This window comes from Trichophyton rubrum, assembly GCF_000151425.1.
Source record: "Trichophyton rubrum CBS 118892 genomic scaffold supercont2.5, whole genome shotgun sequence".
Classification (NCBI taxonomy): Eukaryota; Fungi; Ascomycota; class Eurotiomycetes; order Onygenales; family Arthrodermataceae; genus Trichophyton; species Trichophyton rubrum.
This window is the reverse complement of record NW_003456424.1, coordinates 318,535-336,624: the sequence shown is the minus strand read 5'-3', so window position 1 is coordinate 336,624 and position 18,090 is coordinate 318,535. Positions and strand designations below refer to the sequence as shown.

Genomic DNA, 18,090 nt, shown 5'->3' with positions numbered 1-18,090 from the left:
CCGTCTTCTACGGCAGAAATGATTGGCACTACTATCTCTCACAGGGATACCCTCTTCTGCTCATCACTGCTCTCCCATTTGCTTTCATCGGCATGTTCCAGTCATTGTTCATGGCGTCGGAACAATCTTGCTCTACCAGTCTGGCCGCAGCAGTCAGACGGCAGCTATCACTTGCCTGCATTGCAATGCCGGCAATCCTCTCTCTTGTCCCTCACAAGGAAGTCCGCTTCATATACCCCCTGTTACCCTGTCTTCACATCATCGCTGCCGCTCCAGTATCCAACTTCTTCACTCCTTCCATATCTTCCGCTTCTGGATCATATACCCCGCGGAGACTTCTCTTGATATTCCTAGTGCTGGTCAACGTTACCATTGCCGCATATACCACCATTATCCACGCCTCAGGTGTCATTGATGTACTCGGATACCTCCGTGTACAACAGGATACCCATTACCAGTATGAGCCCTCCCGTGGCCTTACTGCGGGATTTCTCATGCCATGCCATAGCACTCCCTGGCGGTCACATTTGGTATCTCCTCACATCCGCGCCTGGGCTCTGGGCTGTGAACCACCTGTCAATCTCTCCCCAGAGGAAAAAGCCACCTACGTCGATGAAGCAGACCAATTCTACAATAACCCTTCTGAGTTCCTATCCCAGCATATGGCTAGCACTGGAATAATCTCTAAGCATTTCTCATCTGCGTCTACTCACAAGCATGATTGGCCAGACTACCTTATCTTCTTCTCCCATCTAGAGCCAACACTCAAACAAGATGTTCGCTCTTCATCTTCATACGCCGAATGCTATCGCACTTTCAACACGGCCTGGCATGACGACGCACGCCGAAAGGGAGACGTGATAGTCTGGTGTCGTGATCCGAAGATCCAATCGGACTGGCGGACCAGCCAGATTCGCAAAACTATGCCTAAAAGCGAGAAACCTTCATCTCAGCAGCAAAAGCAACAGCAGCAACAGCGTAGCTTCGACCGGATCATCGATGTCTTAGCCAGAGAACAAGACAGTGTTGCCCAGCCACAGTCAGACTCATCTTGGGTTCCTTGGTGGAGCAGCAGCAGCAGTTCACCAGAGACAAAGAAGACACAAGACATATTCTCCTCGTTCCAGACCTCGTTTTCGCTTCCTTCGCTCTCATCTCCATTTTCATCATGGTCATTGAGTAAACGACGATCTCAGCAATGGAACTGGCCGTGGCAGCGCCGACGCAAGGCTCCAATTTTCCAGCTGAAAGACAATATTGTCTCAATGTACCAGAGGATGACTGCCCGACGGCAAGCAACGAATGCACAGCGCGATCTGTGGTCTTGAAAAATCACTATGACTGTCTGGCGCCGTATAGACTCTCTCCCTCCCTGGATCTATCCTTTTTATACAACAACCCTTCCCAACTTGGCTATACATTCATACATACCTACATACAAACGGATGAACATACCTAGATAGTCGTTTAATTTTGTAATACATAAATTGATATTAGCCCGGTATTCAGTCAGCTTTGCATCGTAAGGCAGACATTTGTCTCACCATATCCCTACGCATACGAACAGGAGCAAAAGTCATAACATGGCATAGCAAAACGCTCATATCATAGCTAAGTATAAGGTCTATCTGTAATAAGAAGCTTGAAACTGTAGTGTCCCTGCAGCAAATAAGCAATCAGATAGAATAAACCGAGGACAAAATTTTCAAACATTGTAATGAAAGCAGTAAGACCAGAACGGAAGAAGATAAATAGCCAGATTCGAAAAGGGTACTGGTTATACAAAGAAGAGAAGAGAAGTGAGAGCGAGGGTGACTGATCATGTAGAATAGTAATAGAAACTAGAAAGGATAGGAGCTGTATGTTACCTCCTAAACGCAAAGTGAAAAACAAGGAGTGAATAAAGTGGTTTCAGGTAAAAAAAGCCAAAAAAAAAAAAAAAAAAAAAAAGGTGCCGGGTCCCATCATCCATCCACTTATGCATTGCAGTGTGTGCGATGGTGTTAGAAGGAAGTAAACGAACATATGAGAACAAGAAGAGAGAATGGTATCAGATAAGTAGCCCCCGGAAGAAAAGGTAGGCTAGGAAGAGATTAGAAGAGAGTCAAGAGACGGACCCGCAAGCTCATTTCATTATCAGGCAGAAAGGGGCAAAAATGCATAAAGGCAACGAGACAGGCGGAAGGTAACGATGATCTTTTTTTTCGAATGGGAATTCAAGTGTTGCTTGCCGACTGACAAACAGGCTATATATCAATGCGGTTTTCTTTTTCTGTTTTCGTGGTATCGCTGGCAATTCAATGGTTTATGTATGGATATATGTATGCAATGAATTTAATGTATGTACGGTACGCTTGAAAGGGGAGTGCTTAATATCTGGCGCTTAAACTGGTGAAGATATCAGGGCTGTGGCGGCCACTGTGAGCCTGTCTGATATCGATGGATTCCTGGCTGACGTGGGTTCGTGAAAAGCCCATGTTATTCGGTGCCGGTGCGAGAGGTGCAGGGCCCTGTGATTGAGTTGGTGCCGTAGGGACGAAGCTGGCTGGCTGGCTAGGAGCTGCATTGGTAGGCGTGAAGAAGGGATTGTGATTCGCGTATGTGCCTGTGGCGGTTGCAGGGGCGGACTGGATCATCGGGCTTGCATTGGTGGCGGTCTGGTATGGGTTTGCGGAGAATGGGGTATTTGTTTGTAGGTGCGATAGTTGAGGTTGTTGCTGGGTCTGTTGCTGCTGTTGTGGTTGTGGTTGTGGTTGTTCGGGGATGGTAGGAGGAGGTTGAGAGAAATTGTAGAGTGCAAGGATGCTGGATTTATCAATCCTGTTTGGCTGCTGGGGCTGTTGTTGCTTGAGCTGTTGGTATGCAGGCATAGCAGTAGCAGGCTGTTGTTGCATGGGATAGATTGGTTGCTGCTGCTGCTGCTGCTGCTGTTGAGGCTGTTGAGGCTGCTGGGGCTGTTGGTACATGTATGGAGGAGAGAGGGCTGGCATGGTATTATGGTGCTGGAGGGTGAATGGTGAAGTGTTTCCTTGCTGAAGCCCATTTTGCTGCGGCTGCGGCTGTGGCTGCGTGAAGAAAGGGTTTGTAGGTGACAGCGGTTGGGTGGGAGTTCCAGCATACGGTGTTGCCGGCGTAGAGTGCGACATGAACGGGTTATAGTGTCCGTGCATAGGCGACTGAGCTACTGAGCCATAGCCCTGCTGCTGTAGTTGCTGTTGTTGATGTTGCAGTTGTAGGAACTGGTGCTGATGGGGGATCGATGGAACAGGAGGTGTCATGGTCTGCTGAGCTCTGGACAGCTGTAAGTTGGCCTGCTGGCTTGGATAACCGCCCGTCATGTTGGGGAATAAGGGTTGGGAGGAAACCTGAAGGTTCTGGAATGACTGGTCTAGGGCGTCGAATGGGTTATGGGAGACCGGCTTCTGTTCTGTCGGAGTGTTACCCCCAGTAGCCGATCTGTTGATTGATATCCCTACGTTCCCATTAGGAGGAGCAGCAGCCACGCTCGTTGGCGGCTTATCAAACGGATTCGAAGAGCTAGACGGAGGGGTGAACATGTCTGTCGAGCCCGAGGAGGTCCTATAGCCGCTCTGTGTACCGGTTGGAGAGGTAGGAGACCGTGGTCCACCTATCGACGACTTCTCTCCAAGCCTGGTCAGCGTATCTATGCAGCGTTCTACATCACCGTTCAGCCCCTTGAGAACGGTCATGTTCCTTTTCTCGTCCATGAAGCCCATTTCCCGTAGTTTCTCGAGCTTCGACTCCAGGGAGCCATTACGATCTGCAATGCTAACTCCCAGTGTCATAGACTGTTTGTTATTCGGTAGAGGAACGGAATGAACGTGTGAGGTCTCGAGACTCTCTCTCCGGCGTAGGGAAGGGAGGGTTACAGTGGCGGACCTGCTTGAACTTGGCGAGGACGAGTGAGAGGAAGACAGCGAGCGCAGACCAAAGGCGAACCTCGACTTGGGCTTGGAAGGCAGAGTAGCCGCAGCATAAGGCGGGGAGGAAGGAGAAGGCAAAGAGAGGTCGGCGGCAGGCCTTGAAGTGTAGCTCGGGTCCTGTCTGCTGGGCGGCTTCGGTTTACCATCCTCGAGGGCTCTAAGCTCGTACTTTTTGCGCACAAAGCGCTCCATGACCGAGTCGACCTCGTCAATGTCGACGGGGATGGAGGGTTTGATGTTCCGCGGGTTGTATATCCTGTTGACAGCTACGTTCCCGTTCTTTTTCATGGTCTGGTGGTAGCCCGTTAAGTGTCAGTACGACGCCAGGAGTGTCACTTGTCAGCCACCAGGAGAACCCACCTCAACCTGCTCTGCCGTCCAGCTGTCCATGGTCAGAGACTTGACCTTGGAAATGTGGGTGCCAAGTTTACGGTGCAATGTTGCGCAGCGCATGCACAGGAATATCCCCAGCTATATTAACCAGAACGGCTGTTATTAGACGTGAGCAACAACAAGCGGCGAACTCGAGTCAACGGCTTACATTCCAACTTCCCCATCCTGTGTATCGATCCATCGTTAGCATGGCTAAAAAAAAAAACATCCAGAAAGATAATAATAATAATAACAGAGATGAGACCGACCTGGATTCCTGGCCTGGCAGTCGGCACACCTATCGTTGCCGGGCACGGAGGTGATCAGATCCTGCAGCGTCCGCTCGTTGCGCGCCTGCTGACGCTTGCTCAGGGCAGACATGGTTGCTCGTTCTTCGCTTCGCCTGTGTCTTCGCACAGAAGTCTGCACAGCTGGGATGGGCAGAGGGGAAATGCGGGCACGGCGCAGGCGCTCAGGGTGGTTTATTAGCAGGCCTTACGTAGTTGCAGAGCGTTCTCCTTTGTGCCGGGTAGCTAGTTAGGAGGGAAGCGGGTACGGTACGGCGGGACGGGGCCTTAGCTGGCGCCAGGCATGGCAGGAGAGACAGCGGGCGAGCGTCAAGCGTCTTCCGGGGGGGGGTTGGAATTAGAGGTCGACGCAGCTGAAGAGGGCGAAGGTGAAGAAGAGCGACGATGACGAGCTGGCGGAGACGAGATGTGAAGGAGTGAAGGAGTGAAGGAGAGCGCAGAGTTGGAGCAGAGAAGTTCGTGTGGTCGAGTTGCCCGATTGGAGATAGTCGAGGCTAGATCCACCGCGATAGAGACGCATCAGACAGGGCAGGCCGCCGGAGCAGCAAAGGAAGAGCAGGCAGCGGCGACGATTACGGAGTCTCTAAGGGCGATTATGGTGATGATGATGGTGATGCTAGATACTTATGGGAGCTCGACATCCACAGAGAGAGAGCGCGGAGGAGGTGCGGCAGAGGGCGAGCCCCTATTCTTCGATTCCATGACTAATGACGCCTGCAAGAGGGATGTAACATGCAGCAGGGCAGAGGCCGCCGCCACCTCCGGCCTCCCCTCATGTCTCTCCCGTCTTCTATCCTGTCGTCTGCTTTACTTTTACTTGGTCTATCCTCTCCACAGCCACCATCGTCGTCGTCGTCTTTTATCTTCTTCTTGCTCTTCGTCTTTCTGACATTCGCGAGTTTCAGCTTGAGTCGCGCCAAAGCCTAAAACTTGATGACTAAGTCCTGACTCATTAAGTCATGTGATTTTATCTTCTGACTAAGCAAAAATAAAACTAGCTCTATTTTTACCTCTGACGCTAATCCTATTTCAGTCTAGCCTGCCACAGCATACACTAGTCCGTTATTGGACTAGCGTCTCTCCCACTCCACGCTAGTCCGCTTCTGGCCTCTGCGCCTTTCTCGCCCTTTTTGGCTCTTTTTGGTGACTTTTTTGCTTCTTCTTCTTCTTCTTCTCTTTCTCTTTCTCTCGTCTCAACCCCAACCTCGACCTCATCGTCGCTCTCCGCCTCGTCAACAGCCAGCACAGCCTCGAGTCCATCCTCAGTATATCAGCAGCCGGTGTGACCTGCGTAAAGACCAGGCCTTGCGCTGTCGCCTCACGACTCACGACCCTTGAACACGAAACAGGACCGCCAGAGGGGACGGCAGACGACAGACGAAAAAGGACGACCATCGACCACCCAGCACCCGACGGCCATCGGCAGCATCGTCTCTATCGAGCGTGCCAGTTGCCTCTGAGCCGGCCAGTATATACATCTCGCGGCGATCGCCTCCCGTCCACGTTTGGTGTGGATTGCGATTGAGCCAGCACCGTGATGACCTTGACCTGATCCCCCTGGGCTTATCAAACCTCCTCAGCTCTGCGTCTTTACGACAAAAGTGCTAAGAAAAATATCAACAAAAGGGATCAGAGAGAGCAAAAAGCTGAGAAAGGAGAAAAGATTCAAGCGCTTCTCCTCTCTATATGTCCCCTCGCTGGCGTCGAGGCTCCCTTTCATCACCCCATCGTTGAACCTCGGAGGAGGTATGTTGTCAGATTATGACAGATACCTCCTCGACTGCTCACGCACATTCAACGGCGAATCCGTTTCCGTTTCCGGCCACCACCTCCCCCTTGCCCTCCCCGGTCGCCAACGGAACTGGTTCGACCCACGAAGCCGAAGAAGATGAGCCCTACACCATCAAGTGCATCTGCTCCTTCGAGGACGACGACGGCAGCACCGTCCTGTGCGAACGCTGCGATACCTGGCAACACATCGCCTGCTACTACATTGACAAGAAGAATGTGCCGGACATCCACAACTGCGTCGACTGCGAGCCCAGACACCTCGACGGCAAGCGGGCCACCGAGCGCCAGCGCAAGCTACGGGAGCAGAACGACTCCAACAGCAATGCCACCGACGAACAGAGGAAAAGTCGTCGTTCCGGCTCCAAGAGCCAGAAGAAAAAGCCAAAGGATATCGGCTCACCCTCTGGTGCCGGTGGCGACCAGCGTAACGGATGGTCTTCGCATGAACGAGCCGGCTCCACGGCTTCGAAGGAGAACGGCCATCATCACCACCAGCAAGGCCAACAACTTCAGCAGACAAAGAAGCAACGAGGAGCCCACCGCTCTTCTAACTCTATAAGCTCTGTCGGTGGTGGTGACTCTCGTAAGCGTGGAAACAATATCAACGGCAAGTCTCCAGGCTCTTCTTTCCCCCAAATCCCGCTTTACTCCCCCGAGTTCCTTCATCTCTACGACAACGACAATGCCAGCCTCGACATGCAAGGGAATCTTTTCCGTACCATCGGTCTCACCAACGACCTGGCTTCGTGGGTAAAGGATCCTCTTGCCCTTGCCCAGGTTGCAAACGGTCGTAGCGCCAAAGAAGTCTTCAATCACACCGATCAGCCGCTCGATCCTTCAACCTGGCCACCCCTCACAAAGCAGACCATTGTCGACAATCATGTCGAAATCGACGGCAGGCATCCAACCTGGCAGTGTCTCAAGGTGCAGAGCAACGTGCGCAAGGACGAGATCGTAGGCGAGGTCAGAGGTAAAGTTGGCCACTTCAGAGACTACTGTCATGACCCGGACAGTAGGTGGCAGGAACTTCGCCACCCTGAACCGTTCGTCTTCTTCCACCCTCAGCTACCCATCTACATCGACAGCAGGGAAGAAGGCACTGTACTCCGGTACATCCGCCGGTCTTGTCGTCCCAACGTCACAATGCGAACCTACATCACAAACCAGGTAGAGTACCATTTCTGCTTCGTCGCAAACCAGGATATCCCCATGGACACTGAGATCTCGACCACTTGGTATCTTGATCCCAAGATGTTTCCCTCCAACGGCTTGGTCAAGGAAGAAGGGTTGCCGGATGGGTCACCAGATGCGGCTGCCATCTCAATAAGTAACGTTCTTGCCCATTTTGGTGGCTGCGCCTGTGACGATTCAGTAAAACCATGTCTTCTGGCAAATATTGACTGCCGCATGAAACCAAAGTCGCTGGTGGAGTCCAACACAAAGCAGGTGAACGGACGCAGGAAGAAGGCCAAGACAAAAACTGCTGCTTCACCTGATAGCTCGGGGTACGTTGCCGCCCACAGTCGGTCAGGCAGCGAGATTGTTCGTAAAGAAGATGATGATGACCATGCTGATGCGCGATCAACGTCTGGCTCCCTCAAGGATCACCATTCCAACAGAGATCTAACTCCTGGTGCTCTTGGACGCGATAACGGGGAGCTGTCGGCTCGTGAGAAGCGGAAGATAGCAGCTGCAGAGAAGAAGTTTGAGCAACTCGAACATGATCAGCAACATCCCAAGAAGAAGAAACGGGTTCATCCGCCGCGTGGTCAGAGCCCTAATCAATCGGTATGTCCACGCCTGGTCTTCTTTGTCTCCAGATCCCTTTGACAGTTGATCTTATAACGACTATAATACTAATTAATTATCTTTCTAGAAGTCAGCGAAGCCTTCGCACCTTGACATACCCAACTCGCGCAGGTCATCTCACTCGCCAGCCAAGATGTCTCCTGAGTCTGCATCTCAACGTCGAGAAGGCCATTTCACTCCTCCAAAGACATCTGCCGCCAGCACATCTCGCGTGGTGTCGCCGTTGAGCCGACCAGTCTATATTGACCGTTCTATCCAGACTGATCCCGATGAGAATGACCCTCAATACGTTCCACCAAAGCCGTTCCCTGCTCCACGGTTCATGACTCTTTCGCAACGACTGCTGCGACGATGTCTCGAAGATCGCATAAAGATGGAAGAAGATGGTCGGTTAGATAGCATACCCAGCCTAGACTCTTCAGAAACTGCCAGTGCAGGCACCATGCTCCCTCCGTCAACGCCGGTGAACTCAAGGCTAGCCCCTTCACCAAAGCAAGCATCGGACATTGAAATGAAAGATGCGGACTCGTCAATGACACCTCCCAATGCTGCAGTTAGCTCGGCCAGCCCTACAACTATCTCCTCTGTTTCGCTGTCATCACCACCTCCTTGCCCTCTCTTCCATCTCCCTTCGACAGTCGCACACAACCTGCCTACTCTTCGCAAAATTCCTGGGAAACCTGACATGCGAATACCCCTTCCTCCGCAACTTCCTCCTCCAACAGACAGTGTGGGTTCGCCGGACTCAGCATCCAAGCCCGCTCCTCCCATCGCCGTCACAAAACCTTCTCAGTCGTCCAAGTTGGAGACCACCAGTCCTAGCCAACCTGCGGCTGCTACTCCTACTCCAACGCCAACATCGAGTCTCACAGCTCCAAGCCCCGTGAAGAAGAAACTGAGTTTGAATGACTACATGAGTCGTCGCGGGACTTTGACAACCCCAACCACAGAAAAGGCTCCCAACCCATTTCTGCCCAACAGTACAAGTCCCGCGCCTTCAACGGGTAGTGCAGAACCAAGTCCCACGACACAGCTGCCCTTCACCAAGTTTGCGGAGACTCAGGCTCAAACAAATGGCCTTGGTCAGAATCCACCCGCTTCAACGGACATTATAATGAAGGACTCTCCGCAATCCCCTTCAACCCTGTTTCCACCACCATCTCATACCGACTCTCCCTCCACAAGCAACGGCGCAAAGTCAAATGTCATCCAGGGTCTGAGTTCCCGAGATCCACGACTCCTTGATCGTGGTTAACCCTTGGCCGTCCTGCTTTACCCCTCCGCCTCTTTATTTCTCCGTCTATATATCCCATATGAAGTGAATGAAAGAGAACAAAAAAGACCAACCAGGCTTGGTCCTAGCTCCGTTTATTCTTATCCTCTTTTTTTGGGGGGGTTGACACTATCCCATGGCTTGTACATGTGATACTGTTTCCTGTACTCGATCTATAAGGGGTGTTTTTAAATCGGCGTTCTATTTTTTTTTTTTTTCTCCCATCTCATTTGTTAGTTTGCTCATTTCTATCTTTGACAGGAATGGATGGACAGGAATCTGGAGTGTTGTTTTTTTACCTCGGTTTTCCCACTACCTCTCTCTATACTTTTCGTTTATATCTCCCTTTCCCTTCTCCCTTTTCCTACCCTACTTTTTCCTTCGAGTCGTATACGGGATTATTTGTGTTTTAATGGGAAGCGTTAATGCGCTAGTTTCTAGTGCTGGTGCTGGTTCTGGTTTGTTTTCTCTTCCTTTTATTCTTTCTTTTTCGTTATATTGGGGTTTTTTCCTATAACAAATATCCTTCCTCTCTTATATTCTTCCTGTTCCCGCTCCCCTGGACCGAAGTGACTCAACTTACTCCAATACCCTGCCCTATTTATCTCGTCATATCTTTAAGAAATCTCTTTTGGCCGGTGGATTATCTCGAGTTACCAGCTTCGCTTTTTTCCTCACCACCCCTAATCGCCCAACTCCTCTTCCTCCCTCTCACCTTCCCCCCCCCCCCAACCTACCTATCTATCTCTCGATCTTGATGCTTTTATTTCACCTCCCCTATCCCATCCCTGTGTTCCGCCGTGTGTAAAATTATCTCTTACCTTGTTCCCTTCCGTTGTTTCTTTACTTTATGGCGCAAGTGAAAGGCGATGATTGATGGATGGATGAATCCGTGACCAAAAAAAGACGTTTAATTGATTGCTTGATTCATCGGTTAAATTTTACTTGATCTTGATCAATCAATTGACTGGTACTGGTTTGGTTGGTTGAGTGGTTGTTGTTCTTTTTCGAGAGTATGGTATGCATGTCTACGTGCAATGTTATTATTGAAAAGAGTTTCTCGTCCTTACTTCTTCTCCTTCTCGTCCATCGTCGTTTATCAAAATCTCTTCCTGTCGTTATCAACACATTTTTAACGTTAATTTAACTTGCGGCTTCCAATTCACGTGACCAGCGCTTGCGGCTAAAAAGACTTCGAGCTTTCCAAGGTTGAAATGAAAAGATGTAAATAAAAGAAGGAAAGCTTCTGGTCGGCAATCAAACAGGTACCACAGCTTGATAGCTTGAGTCATGACATTCCTGTAGACGCTTATCTATTTATAGACAGCCATATATCCAGTCGCGATGGAATCTGACTCCCGTCCTTCAAAGCGGCGAAGGGTGTTCAACCCGGACCTTGACCCCGAACCAGAGCGAGGAGAATGTCCCAGTCCAACCCGAACTCGAAAGACGCGAAAGAATACCAAGCATGTCACTGAACCCAAGAGCGCTGCCAATGCAGGCACAGAAGAAGCAGCCGAGAAGAAAAATGACGAAGCTCTGTCACAGTCGACGAGACGAAGTGCCCGGATAAGGGTGACGGGGAATTCCGTTGTGAGCACCAGCGCAGGTCCACCGAGACCGAGGGTGGTGGAGGAGGAGGATACACAGATTAGCAAGAGAGACAGAAAGGCGAAGACTAGTATAGCTGGATCGTCGTCAACGAAGAAATTGGCGCGGAAATTAAGCAAACCAGCCTCTGCCACTACAACCACTACTAAAACTACGACTGGGCGGAAGGGTAAGAAGGAGGACAAGAAAGATGAAAGAGATGGTCGATTGAAAGGGAAGAAAGAGAAAGAGGGCGTCAGTGGTACAGACGATGTGTGGGAAGTTCCGTGTGATCGTGAGAACGAGGACGAGGACGAGCTGGCTATAGCGCAGTTAGTGGCTAATGATGCGGCGATGCAGCTTCAGGCAGAACTTGGAGAGCGGACAGAAGAGCCTCCTGAGAGAGTTAATCAACCTGCCTATGCTGAGAAGTTCCTAACGCTATGCGAAGAGCACGGCCTGGAACCAATGCTGGCACCGCTCGGCGAGTTCATTCTAGAAAAGCTAAACGGCAAACGCCTGATACCACTCAAGGGACTTGACAATGAATACCGGACAGTCTTCCAGCTGCTGGAACAGACGGTTGTGGCAGGCGAAGGGAACTCACTCCTGCTACTCGGGGCGAGAGGGAGTGGGAAAACAGCGGTGGTAAACACGGCTTTAGCAGCCCTGTCGAAAACCAATGCCGACGACTTCCACATTGTTCGTCTGAATGGATTCCTGCACACAGACGACAAGGTTGCTCTGCGGGAGATATGGCAGCAGTTGGGGCGCGAGATAGATCCGCAGGAGGATCTGGAAAAGCCGTCAAGCTACGCCGACACGATGGCGTCGCTGCTTGCGCTGCTATCCCACCCGGAAGAAATAACGGGTCCCTTGCCTGAGGAGAATGGCATGACAACTACGAAATCGGTGGTGATTGTGCTGGATGAGTTTGACTTGTTTTCGTATCACCCGCGGCAAACGCTGCTGTATAACTTGTTTGACATTGCACAGGCAAAGAAGGCCCCTGTTGCGGTGTTGGGGCTCACTACGAAGGTTGAAGCTACTGAGAACCTTGAGAAGCGGGTGAAGAGCAGGTTCAGCCATCGACATGTGTTTCTCCCTCGGCCCAGGAGCTTTGTTGAGTTTGTGGATATATGCATGGCTTCGTTGAAGGTTGAAGGTGATGAGGTGGATTCTTGTCCGCTGGACGGCGAGAAGGGGCCAATTCTCCTCAAGGGGTGGAACAGTTATATCCAGGTACGTCGACGCATTGTCCCAATCTAATAAACAAAGCATAGTATATATATATCTATGTATATGTATTATATTAAAATAATAACTTGCTTGGTAGGACCTCTTTGAAGATGCCGAGTTTGCAGGTCATCTCGAGCCGATATACTACCGGAGCAAGAGTGTGCGGGACTTCTTCCGGAGCGCGCTGGTCCCGATAACGTCAATGGCACTAGGCTCCGTGACAGGCACCAAAGCGGAGCTCCCCAGCACGCAGTCCTTTGCATCAAACTCGCTGGCCTGTCCAGACCCAGCACCGCTTCCCTTCACCCAGCTCTCGGGTTCAACAAGCAACGTCTCCCTACCCTTGTCGCTACTACTTACGGCAACCCGGCTAACGGCGCTGCATGAATCGATGGCAACGGCCACGGCAACGGCAGCTTCACTTAGCTTATCCTTTGCGGCCGTTTACAGTGAGTACGTGCGCCTGCTCACCGCAGCCAAGGCGTCGGCATCAGCCTCTGGCGCAGCGGCAACGCCGGGGCGGGTATGGGGTAAAGAGGCTGCCAAAGAAGCGTGGGAGAAGCTCGTTGAATGGGGCCTGGTGCTGCCTGTCAATGGCTATGGGATGGGAGACGGCAAAATGTTCCGGGTCGAGGTATCGTTTGAAGAGGCTGTCGCAGCTCTAGGCTCTACCGGGGCCGGGGCACTGGGCAGGTGGTGGAGAGACGGGTGAGCGAAGGGGGCTGGCCAGATTCTTTTTCTTTCGGTCCAACAGTTTCTGCACCGTTTGGTAACTTCTGGAACCTCGATATATTACCCGCGAGTACCCAAACACAGCGTTCCGGGCATTGCACCGAACGTAAATAACTGTACCACCTGCGCCTACCCCTGCCGTATGTACAGTATGAATATGCTTACAGGCAGACAGATATACAGGCAGACTCCCTTTGGCAGCCAAGTTCCGTCCCACCAATTGATGATGTCTGGCTCTTTGCAGCCAATGTTTGCCCCCCCTCCCTTTTATTTTTCTTTTACTATTTCGTCCCAAGAGAAAAAAAAAGATCGTTCCACGCTTTGGAGGCAGGTAGGAACGCAATATCGATGTGGTTTAATTGGGGAATGATCATAATTTTGCGGGCGGTCGATCAGTTCGCTCTCTCGCCCCAGCCCCAGCCGCGATTGATGGCCACTTTTTAGAAGAAGAAAGGAAGACAAAAACTCAATGGAACGTGTCCCTTTCCCCAGGCGAGAAAAGATGAAAAAGGCAAAAAAGGAAAGAATGATAAACATTCAGCTCTGGGTGACCTGTATCACCCTCGGCGAACGAGGAGCAGCAACACTCGAGTAGTCGCATAACTATTAAAAAAAAAAAAAAAATTCAACAATAGTAATTTAACTGTCAATGTTGCTCGACGCTGAAGCCACCACCTTATTGTTTTATATCTTTCTCTCTTCTCTTTACTTGCTTTCTTTACCTGACGCGTGGCTTCGATACACAGCCCTTTTTTACTTTTTGGCTTGCGATCACCCTATTCTTCACTGGCAGTGACGATGATGAAATGGGTGTTCGTTCGAAGAGAGTCGATCAGGTTCAAGCCACCACCAACGAACAGACTGACTGAATGACGAGCGACTGGCCAACTAGTTGACCAATTTGGAAGCCCCATGTCTGGCTGAAAATTGGGATTTCAGACGAGAGGTGACGAAATCTCCATCCTGGCCGGCATGACATTGAGAAAAGAATGGCACCTCAAGTACTCCGTACCGCCTAAGCAGGTATGTGCCTAGATGTACGGAGTACTTCGTATGTGTTATGTGTATGGGTATGGGGGTGTGCATGTAGACTGGCCGTCACCGTCACCGTCACCATCGCACAGCAGGAGAGAACTGTTCCAATGGATGTTCATATGTCACGGTACAACATGGGAGTGAGCATCACATCACCGCGTGGTTGAACAGCATGGAAGAAGAAAGGCAAAAACAAAAAAAAAAAAAAGTCTGCTTGCTTGGCCTGACTCACTGACGATGATCGACGCATAACGCATCTTGGAGGAAGGGGAGGGGGCTCGGTAGATGCATCGAATGATGTTCAGTCTGGAGAATGAGGAGGGCAGACAGGGCAGGGGACCCTTTCGTCTGGTTATGTATGTAAGTATAAGTAAGAATTATTCAAAGTTTTATTTATTTACAGGCATGCAAACTTATTTATTCGTCCGATAGAAGGGGAAATAAAAATGTTTTTGCGATCAAGGGTGTAAAACATCTAGAACAGCCAGGCCAGACAAAAAACAGCCGCCGGATGCGATGCGATGCGATGCGATGCAATGTGAGGGTGATGCCTGCCAAACAGTCGACGAGACAAGCCAGCCATGCAGCAGTCATGCCACAAACCTGGCTCTCACCGACAAAAGACCGACTCGACAGTAAAGGAATGACGAAGAAGACGGACAACAGCGATCAGAGAGCGACCTTGAGCCACTCCTCGTGGCTGATCGTCGTCGCCGTTCGCCGGGCGTCCAGTGAAGTCCTGCGTCCTGGCGTGATGTTTTCTTCTTTGCGGTCTTGGAAGGATTAGATGATGATGACCGAGCAGCGCAGCCAAGGCGCCGCAAAGTCTTGGGAGGGTGAAGAATTGAATTGATTACCAACCCATGGAGACGCCTGAAGAATACCAAGAAGGGGGAGGGGGCCCCAAGACGCAGGAGGGAGAGAAAGCAAGGGAGACGCAAGGAGGCCAGGGTACCATGTGGTCGAGCATGCATGCGTTGGGAAGGGCCGTTGGTTAGCCTCTGACGCCAGTGACGCCAGTGACACCGGTTACTTCATATTGATTCGATGATATATGGGCCATATACTTAGACTGCTGAGACGGGGGCTGCCGAGACGAGACTAAGTCTGATATTAACCAGTGTTAGTATTATTATTATTATTATTATTATTATTTTTATTATTACTGGAGCTCAGCGGTATGTAAGTATGTATGTCAGTACGTACGTACGGATCAGTACGGAGAGTAAACAAAGCTAGTAAGTGCGGTATTTGAACTGCTTAAAGTGTGGTTTTATATGCAGGACCACGCGCCGACCCAGTTCCGAACAGAATCCGACGAGGACTCGCCTGCGAGACTAGCAGTAGCGCAGTAGGAGTAGAGTGAATTGAAGAGACGGAAGGGCTAGCGGTGAGACAGACTTCCTCGAGGGCCCCTTCTGGTCGGCGACCTGCGGACGGACAGATCTCCTTCCACCGCCCGTCTGGTCTCTCTTTTTACCGTTTATGGTATGTGCATATGTGTTGTATACGGCCTTATGTCCGGACCATCCGCTTCCTTACCTCCGAAGACGCCGACATCTAACGTTAGTTTAGAGCTATACTATAACAGCCGTCGCGCTGTCTAGAATTTGAATAAGGCTAATAGAATACCGCATGCATGCATCCGTATCGAATGCCCTTCTCATCTTAAAAAAAGTGTCATTAACCTTCCGAAACGACGAGCTCCCCTTCCCGCCCTCCCTCGCCACGTGGAAGTGAGAAGAAGTAAGTAAGAAAGAAAAAAAAAAAAGATGGGCTCCAATTAGTGTCAAGCAAGGGGGTAGAGCAGAGATTGAAGGGTGTTTCATCTTTTTTTTTATTATTATTATCATTATTATTATTATTACTCACTCACTCACATCTAACCCCTTAACCTTGCTTTTTTGCGTCCGTCTGGTCGGGCAAGCCGAGTCAAGGCGGGAGAAGGATGGGACGAAGAAGGAGGAAAAGCAAGCAAGGTAAACACATGGCATTGAGGCGTGGAGAGCAATCGACTTACCTTATTGTTGTTGATGTGATGGCGAGAGGATATAAATAGAAGAGGCGAAAAGAGGGTCCCGAAATCTTCTTCTTTTTCTTTGTTTGTTGACGAGAGAGAAAAGAGAGAAAAGAGCGATAAAAAAGACCACGCGACTCTCTCTACCCCGTACTCGCTAACTTCTTTATCTCTCCCATATTTATAAGTGTATATATGTCTGTCTCCAGGCTATATCATCCTTCATCCATCGTCTCTATCTTTATCGACTTTTCATCGACGACTATCGAAGTCTTCCATCGACATCGAGCATACTAACTGCATGCAGCTTAGCTCCTGGCGCCACGTGGCCGGCTTACCTAAGCCTGAGACGGTGAGACCACGTGCTTGCGGCGGAGAAAGAGGGCCGTCTCCGCTTTTCTGACTAAGCAGGCGGAGCGCGGAGGCGGCCGAAGCAGCGAAGAAGAAGACGAAGAAGAAGAAGAAGAAAGTAAACAAGAAGTAGTAGAAGTATAAGTAGAAGTAGCAGAAGGAAGAGTAAAGTCGAGGTTGAAGCCACGTTCTGACAGGCACCGATCACACCGTAGCATGGGCATGGCAGGAGAAAGGCATGGCGATGGACAAGGGACGGGCATGGGCGTCGGCATGGGGGATGGAGATGGGACAAGGCCCCCCTGGGCGGTTCGGCGGTCGAGGGCTGCGGGCGGGTCGTGTTTCAGAGCGAGTTTCAGGCAGCTCAGAAGAGCAGAGGAAGAGACTAGACGGAGGAGCCAAAGAAGAAGACAGAATCAGTAGTAGGTAAGCAGAGAGAGTAAGTAGAGAGAGAAGAAGAGTAAGAGTAAGAAGAGAAGAAGAGAAGCTCCGCTGCGCCGGGGCAGGTGCATGCAAGAGAGTAAAAAGCAAGAGGGGAGTGCATGGTACGGTCACGTAATGTCATGTCATGTACTGTCACGCCCTTACAGCCACGTTTTTTCCTTACTTCGGTCCTTCCCCCTAGCACTTCGCCCTAGTCCTTTCTTAGGCTTAGGCTAGGCTGGGCCATCCCTGTCGTGTCGTGGCGCCCACGCGCTGGGCTGCCTGTCCTCGTATCGTCACGTAATCTTACCTCTTGGTTTTTTTGCTTTTCCCCCCCCTTTTTTTTCTTCTCTGTCGCTGAAGAAGCGGAAGAAGAAGAAGAAGAGAAAAGTCGTTGATGTTGACGATTGAAGACTAAGAGCTTACTTAGTTAGCTTGACTTTTAGTTTAAGAGCAAAAGAAAAAAGAAAAAAAAGAGGTCGAAGTTTGAGGGTTAAGGCCCTTGCTGGATGAGAAGTCGTAGCGCTCAAGGGACGCAGGAAGAAAAAGAAGAGAGTTTCCACCACGTTGTTTCGCCTTTTTCTTCTTCTTCCCTTCTTCTTCCTTAAACATCAATCTCCGCTTCTTCCTCTTCCTCTTCCTCTCCTTCTCTCGCTTCTTCTCTCTTTTGATAATCCCTTCATGCCCTGCTCTCCCCGGCCCCTTGCTTCTTCCTCTACTTCTACTTCCGCCGTATAGTCTCTGTAACATCTCTTTCAATGAGCAGGCCTGCGCTTGACAGATCAAACTCCCTCCACCAGCATCTCAAGCACCGGCCCTACATCCCGCTCGAAGACCACATCGCCAGCAGCAGCAGTCTCAGCAGTAGCAGCAGCAGTAAGCATCATCATCATCATAATACCAGCAATATCAACTCCAGCAACCCCCAGGTCGCCGGCAGCAAGGCTTCTTCATCCCCGTCTGCGGGCTCAACCTCGACCTCGACCTCGAACCCGTCAGCCTCTACCTCTTCTTCTTCTTCTTCTTCTTCCTCTTCCTCCTCCGCCGGCAAGGCCTTCTTTGCTCATCCTTCTCGCTCGTCGCGGCGCTCGCTTGCTGCAATTGCCATCCAAAAGACCTCGTCTGCCTTTAGCCTAGGGAGACCCGCCGCTGCCGACAACCACAACCACAACCACAACCAGCAGCATCACCACCACCACCACCACA

General features: G+C 50.7%; 5 protein-coding genes across 5 annotated transcripts; 3 read left to right on the top strand and 2 right to left on the bottom strand.

Annotated features, from left to right (window-relative positions):
* Positions 1 to 92: 92 nt before the first annotated feature.
* On the top strand, positions 93 to 1,328 carry TERG_04845 (uncharacterized protein; the record flags this gene model as incomplete). Its single annotated transcript, XM_003234204.2, has 1 exon — positions 93 to 1,328. The coding sequence occupies one exon, from the start codon at positions 93 to 95 to the stop codon at positions 1,326 to 1,328; it is 1,236 nt and encodes a 411-aa protein (XP_003234252.2).
* A 620-nt stretch (positions 1,329 to 1,948) lies between these two features.
* On the bottom strand, positions 1,949 to 4,775 carry TERG_04844 (uncharacterized protein). The gene is made up of 4 exons (XM_003234203.2): positions 4,586 to 4,775; positions 4,486 to 4,502; positions 4,305 to 4,415; positions 1,949 to 4,235 (listed from the first exon to the last, which is right to left on the bottom strand). The coding sequence occupies exons 1-4, from the start codon at positions 4,695 to 4,697 to the stop codon at positions 2,370 to 2,372; spliced, it is 2,106 nt and encodes a 701-aa protein (XP_003234251.1). The 5' UTR covers positions 4,698 to 4,775; the 3' UTR covers positions 1,949 to 2,369.
* Positions 4,776 to 6,385: 1,610 nt separating this feature from the next.
* Positions 6,386 to 9,479, top strand: TERG_04843 (uncharacterized protein; the record flags this gene model as incomplete). The annotated part of the gene is made up of 2 exons (XM_003234201.1): positions 6,386 to 8,203; positions 8,292 to 9,479. The coding sequence occupies 2 exons, from the start codon at positions 6,386 to 6,388 to the stop codon at positions 9,477 to 9,479; spliced, it is 3,006 nt and encodes a 1,001-aa protein (XP_003234249.1).
* Positions 9,480 to 10,841: 1,362 nt separating this feature from the next.
* On the top strand, positions 10,842 to 13,322 carry TERG_04842 (origin recognition complex subunit 4; the record flags this gene model as incomplete). Its single annotated transcript, XM_003234200.2, has 2 exons — positions 10,842 to 12,329; positions 12,424 to 13,322. The coding sequence occupies 2 exons, from the start codon at positions 10,842 to 10,844 to the stop codon at positions 13,036 to 13,038; spliced, it is 2,103 nt and encodes a 700-aa protein (XP_003234248.1). The 3' UTR covers positions 13,039 to 13,322.
* A 3,833-nt stretch (positions 13,323 to 17,155) lies between these two features.
* TERG_12195 (uncharacterized protein) lies at positions 17,156 to 17,913 on the bottom strand. The gene has a single exon (XM_047751189.1). The coding sequence runs from the start codon at positions 17,632 to 17,634 to the stop codon at positions 17,332 to 17,334; it is 303 nt and encodes a 100-aa protein (XP_047606424.1). The 5' UTR covers positions 17,635 to 17,913; the 3' UTR covers positions 17,156 to 17,331.
* Positions 17,914 to 18,090: the final 177 nt, after the last annotated feature.

Bases quoted from the DNA above. Each gene is read 5' to 3' on its own strand.
- TERG_04844 (XM_003234203.2), bottom strand. From the start codon at position 4,697: ATGTCTGCCCTGAGCAAGCGTCAGCAGGCGCGCAACGAGCGGACGCTG. The intron at 4,236-4,304 runs GTGGGTTCTCCT...GGCTACCACCAG, and splicing joins GGACGGCAGAGCAGGTTGAG to ACCATGAAAAAGAACGGGAA.
- TERG_12195 (XM_047751189.1), bottom strand. From the start codon at position 17,634: ATGTTACAGAGACTATACGGCGGAAGTAGAAGTAGAGGAAGAAGCAAG.